The sequence below is a fragment of the Micromys minutus genome (assembly GCF_963924665.1).
Source record: "Micromys minutus genome assembly, chromosome: 9".
NCBI lineage: Eukaryota > Metazoa > Chordata > Mammalia > Rodentia > Muridae > Micromys > Micromys minutus.
Window position 1 is genome coordinate 18,660,087 of NC_137978.1, and position 6,000 is coordinate 18,666,086.

General features: G+C 42.1%; 1 protein-coding gene across 1 annotated transcript in view; it reads left to right on the forward strand.

The window, feature by feature from the left end:
- SAXO1 (stabilizer of axonemal microtubules 1) overlaps nucleotides 1-4,552 on the forward strand; it is a gene marked incomplete at both ends in the record, with an annotated part of 108,040 nt that extends 103,488 nt beyond the window's left edge. Inside the window, one exon of the mRNA XM_080921970.1 lies at nucleotides 3,549-4,552. Within this exon, the coding sequence (XP_080778096.1) occupies nucleotides 3,549-4,552 (1,004 nt within the window). The remainder of the gene's footprint in view (nucleotides 1-3,548) is intronic.
- Nucleotides 4,553-6,000: the final 1,448 nt, after the last annotated feature.

The following is a 6,000-nucleotide window of genomic DNA, read 5'->3' on the forward strand; positions in this document are numbered from 1 at the left end:
TTTTTTTGGGACCATTTGCTTGGAAAGTTTTTTCCCAACCTTTTACTCTGTGATAGTGCTTGTCTTTGTTCCTGAGATAAGTTTGCGGTAAGCAGCAAAATGATGGATCCTGTTTGAATATCCAGTCTGATAATCTATATCTTTTTATTGGAGAATTAATTCCATTGCTGTTAAGGAATATTAAGGAATAGTGATTGCTATTTCCTGATATTTTTGTTGTTACAAGTAGAGTTATGTTTGTATGCTTTTCTTCTTTGGTATTTGTTACAAGAGGATTAGTTTCTTGATTTTTCCTAGGGTGAAGTTTCCCTCTTTTTGGTGGTGATTTTCATCTATTATCCTTTGTAGAGCTGGATTTGTGGACAGATATTGTGTAAATTTGTTTTTGTCCTGGAACATCTTGGTTTTTCCACCTATTATCCTGAGAGTTAACCTTGGTTGGAGCTTGTTTTCCTTTAGGGCCTATATAATGTCAGTCCAGGATCTTCTAACTTTCATAGTCTCTGTTGAAAATAAATAAATCTTTAAAAATAAAGTGCTTGCTGTTCTTGCTGAAGCTGCTCACAGTCACCTGTGATTCTAGTCTCTGGGCCACCCTGGGTCTTGCACTCACATGGTACATGTAAACATACAGAGACAAATTACGTGCACACATAATTAAAAACAAAACCAGGTGCAGTGGTGCATGATGTTAAACTCAGCACTTGGGAGGCAGAGGCAGGCAAATTTCTGTGAGTTCCAGGTTAGCCTAGTCTACACATTGAGTTCCAGTACAGCCAGAATACATAGCCCCTGTCCCCATTTAAGTAAAGGAGAAAAGGAAGTCAAATTATGGAAAAGCAAAAATACCACTAAACATAGAGATGGGGAAAAGCAGTAAGCATGGGGCAGAAAGGAAAAAACACGAAGAAAAAGAAAAAGGTTGCTCAAGAATAGGGGAAAATGCAGAAACAAAATGAGATGAATGTATAAAGAATAACAGCAAAGCCTAAAAGCTTGAAAAAAATACAACAGTCAAATCCCTTTAAGCATATAGGAATGAAAAATAAGTTGAGGTATCCGAGCATCTTCTTTCTGGGGATTGGGAATTGGGACAATAGTGATAATGATGAGGGGCAGTAATGATAATGATGGTTGCAGTAAAAATAAGGATCTGTGGCTACCGGTTCCTGAGAGTCCTCTCTCTGTGCAGTTCATGAGCCTCTCCAGTGTGGAGCTGTGCTCTCCGGCTGTTTCTCTGCATTTGCTTTCACACACTGTCCTCTAGGCAGGGTGTTACCATGCCTGACACACTCATTTTGTTCCATGGGCCCGGGCATTCTCACTCTGCTCCCTGATACCTCAACTCATTTTTTTATTTATGATTCATAATGGCAACAAAATTACAGTTAAGAATAATTTTGTGTTTGGGGGGGTCACCACAATATAAGGATCTGTATTACAATGTCATAGTATTAGGAAGGCAGAGAACCACTATCCTGGAGCATACCACACCATAACAGGGTATGTACGATAAGATCAACGATCCATTATACACATGTATGAAATGGTTACAACAGAACCCAGCATACTGTACAACCATCATGTGCCTGAAACCCAGAAGCGTGTGGCGTTACAAAGGTTTCATTTTGTTATGTAAACTCCACCTGTGCAAAGCTGTTAAAAACAGTGCCTCTGCCCTCCACTCCTATTGATTACATAAGTTCCTGAGAAGCTGCACTTGTCCCAAGGCTGCCAGGGAACTCGTGGATTTGGAGGGCTCACTGGGATCATTCCTGTGGCTCTTTAGCCTTGGTGACGAGAACAATGGGGCAGTGCCAGTCTCGACTGTGAGCAAGGCACTCTGAAAGGAAAGAACAGCTGTTCTGTTGCTCTCAACTGACTTTTTAGTCTTCCAGCTGTGCTGAAGATTTGGGATAAGGTGGCTTCAGAAACTGTCTCGTGCTGTGTTTGTTCCTCCAGTGCACAGTTCGTTTGGGTTGACTCCTTCCTTCTAAGCCATTTTAACCCACCACAGAGGCTCCTCTTGAGATGAATGCGTACTTGTCTCCGCTGGCCGATCTTCATTTTTCAGATACTCTGAAGTTAGCCTTTCTTTCTTTTTAATTAATTCACTTATTTTATAAAATATTATTATAGCTCACAAAATGGGTTACATAATAATATATGATGAATACACATTTTTTTCTTTTTCTTTTCTTTTTTTCTAAAAAGGACTGAAGCATCCACATTTTAGCCTTCCTTCTTTTTCTGCTTCAAAAGGTCTGAGAGTTGTTTCTTGGGTATTCAGAGCTTTCTGGGGCTAGTATCCAATTATCAGTGAGTGCATGCCATTTGTGTTCTTTTGTGATTGGGTTACCTCACTCAGGATGATATTCTCTAGTTCTATCCATTTGCCTAAAAATTTCATAAAGTCATTGTTTTTAATAGCTGAGTAGTACTTCATTGTGTAAATATACCACAATTTCTGTGTCCATTCCTCTCTTGACAGACATCTGGGTTCTTTTCAGTTTCTGGCTAGAAGTTAGCCTTTCTCTACAAATTTTCCCTGGTTATTCTTTTTCAGTCTTTATTTAAAAAATACAGTGTCCTGCTGTGACTTGGGGACATTTGGAAGCATAGCTGTGGAGCTAGGCCTGTGGCTTAAACTTTTAGGCAAGCTCTTAAGTTTCTTTGAGATTGTCCTTTGGGAATCTGGAAAATAGAGACAATCACAATGGTCACAAAAGATGACTTCGAAGATGACAGGTTGTGTTTGGAAAGGTTGAGCACAGCTGGCTGGCACACGTTCACAGGAGTGGAGCCAGTTTGACCATGGCTTCCGAATCTGGGTTCGAACCTATGCTTTTTTTTTTTCTTTTATTAATTTGAAACCAAGTAATTGGATGAGAGTTTCTCTGTGCTTCTGTTTCTACATTTGTAAAGTAAGTATTTTGATAGTAGATATGTCATTAGGGGGTTCTGACGAGAAAGATGATTAATGTACAAAGAACCAAGGGCGAGGCAGCTGTGGCAATCGTCTTTAGGCAGTATCATGTATTCTTTCTCCCTTGAATCAGTGCATTAGGTGCATAGGGATTAGACATGAGCAGTTCAGGAACACAGTACTAGTTACTTTGACTAGATAGACCTGGTTGGCTTGGCTGGTAGATTATCAGTGATGGGTTGTAAATCTCTTATTTCTGCTCAGCACCTGCATCTTTTCATACACACTGACTCTGAGAGAGCACCTTTGCTTGCACAGGTAAAGAGCTGCCTTTGGGTCAGACTTTTCTGCTGGAGTAGGTTCTGTAGACCCTAGGATTCTAAAACTCTGTGTGTGACATTGTGGCATACCAGAACTTCAGTAGATTTGTCTCTGCACAGCAGGCTGCAAGCCCCACAATATTGAAACAGCAAGCTCATTCTTGAGAGGGTAGCAGAGCTCTACTTTGTTCTGTTAGGCTAGGGATTTCCAATGGAAACTGGTTTGCAGCTTTAGGGCTTTTTAAAACACACGCAAGTTAGGAGACCCGATTGATCAGTGATTACTGCTTCTTTAATTTCAGTTGATTACTTACCCTGGAACCAACCAAGACGGGAGTCTTTTCGTCCTCCAAACAACTACTGTCCAGAGTCTGCCAAGTTTGAAAACAGAACCACACATCAGGATGACTACACCATGAAAGGCCTTGTGACTACTGTGAACTGCAAGCCTCCAGCCAAGCCAAAGCTCTACAACATCCCCTTTGAAGATCTGACTAACTACAAGATGAATTATGTGCCCCATCCTGTGGAGAAGCGCTTTGTTAAAGAGGCAGAGAAATTTATACCCTGTGATATCCCCTTTGAGAACCTGACCACCCACAAAGAGTTCTACCGAGGCCTCCTAGGGGAGCCTGCCAAGAGCTTAAAACCTCCATCCAAGCTCCTTGAGCACAATGCACCTTTCTCGAACATCACTGAAGTTCAGGAGAAATACCAAGCTTGGCCAACGCCTCAGATAGTTCCCAAAGCTCCTGTTGTGTATGTGCCTCCTGAGGAGAAGATGGATCTTCTGACAACTGTGCAGACCCATTACAAACACCTTAAGGGTAGCCCTGCTATAACTTGCCGACCTGTGCCTTCCATTAAGAAGAGCAGCCGCTTTGAAAGCTCCACTACCTGCAAGGATGACTTCAAGCAGTGGGCACCCATAAACACAAAGCCCTTCAAACCCGTTCCCCAGCTAAACTTGCCTGTTGAGCCTTTGGACTGCCAGACCACCACCAAGATATGCTATGTGCCTCATCCACTTACTGTTACCGAAAATTACAAGCCTGCCTTGGTTGTCCCTCAAAGAAAAATCCCTGTAGAGGGTCAGACAACTTACTCCATTAGCTTTACTCCCAAGGATTTGAGCAGGTGCCCAGCATCGTACACAGAGCCCCCGGGCTATATCTTTGAGGAAGTGGATTCTATGGGGCACAAGATATATAGGTCAATTTCTCAGACAGGTTCTAGGCAGAACAGCTCTCTTTCTATACCTGATGCAGAAAAGGCTGGTCAGAGGGAACTAGAAGTGTCAGCCTGACTTTGAAGAAAAAATTAAAACCTGCAAAACACCTTTAAAAGCAGATAACTAAAAATTATCCATTGAAAAATCTCCCAAAATGAAAAAAATTAAAATACCTACCTCAAAATAAAATAAAAATCACCACCGATTCCAGGATATCTGAATAATATGAGAATCACTTGAATAAAGGAAAATGACATGTACTCATTGGCTGATTAACCCCTTGAAGTCCTCCCTCTATTTTATCTCTATAACCCCTTCAGGTCCCCTTTGTTCATGGAATCAAGGATGATCTCAGTGACATTTCTGGGATCCTGATCTAATTAAATTATTGTATGAAGTGACATTAACCTTTGGCAGGTGTGAAGTGCCAAAGAATAAACTTTATTTTGGGGCATTAAGTTTTAGGTTGGTTTCTTTGCTCTCATGTGCTTTCTATACAGAGAGTAGTGTACCTAAAACTTTTGGACACCTTATTCCATCCTAGCAAGGATGGAAAGGGTTTCTTCGGGCTCAGTCCGGGGCTGTGTTTGGGTTTTCTGTATCTAGGTCTCCTTCACAGGACATCTGTCTCCTTTTTTCCTGAATGACATAGCAAGGCTAATGCTGTCTGATTAGGTGTGGTTCTTGTCAGTCATGGGCAAAGGAGGGGGTCCTGTGGAAATTCTATGGCTATGTGCATCAGCCACACTTTTGCCTTCTCTAAGTGCAGGTGTCTCAGTCAGAGTCTCTATTCCTGCACGAACATCATGACCAAGAAGCAAGTTGGGGAGGAAAGGGTTCATTCAGCTTATGTGCCCACATTGCTGTTCATCACCAGAGGAAGTCAGGACTGGAACTCAAGCAGGTTAGGAAGCAGAAGCCATGGAGGGATGTTACTTACTGGCTTGCTTCCCCTGGCTTGCTCAGCTTGCTTTCTTATAACCCAGGCCTACCAGCCTAGGGATGGCACCACCCACAATAGGTTGGTCCCTTCCCTCCTTGATTACTAATTGAGGAAATACCTTGCAGCTGGATCTCACGTAGGCATTTTCTCAACTGAGGCTCCTTTCTCAGTGATAACTCCAGCTTGTGTCAAGTTGACACACAAAAGCAGCCAGTACAGTAGGCTTTGGTTCCAGGGAGAAGAGGGGCAAGAAAGGGACCCTTGTCAACCATGAAGGTGAGACCTGGTCCCAGAGCTGTGAGTAAAAACTGTGGGGTCTTCTAAATGCCCAGAGCCTAGGATGGGTTGCCCCAGGCAGTGCAGATTTCTGGAAACTCTAAGCCTGTTTATTCTAAAATACTAGCTGTGACCAGATCTGTGTTAAAGTTTGACATGGTAATACACTGAGCTCTGCCTTGGAGATTTGTTGGGCCTAAGTTTTGTTTATTTGTTTGTTTGTTTTTAAGCAACTTTTGATTTTCAAGGTCAAGTAAATTGAACTAGGCAGAATTGAGGAAAGATCATTTCAAGTGGGCCTTCT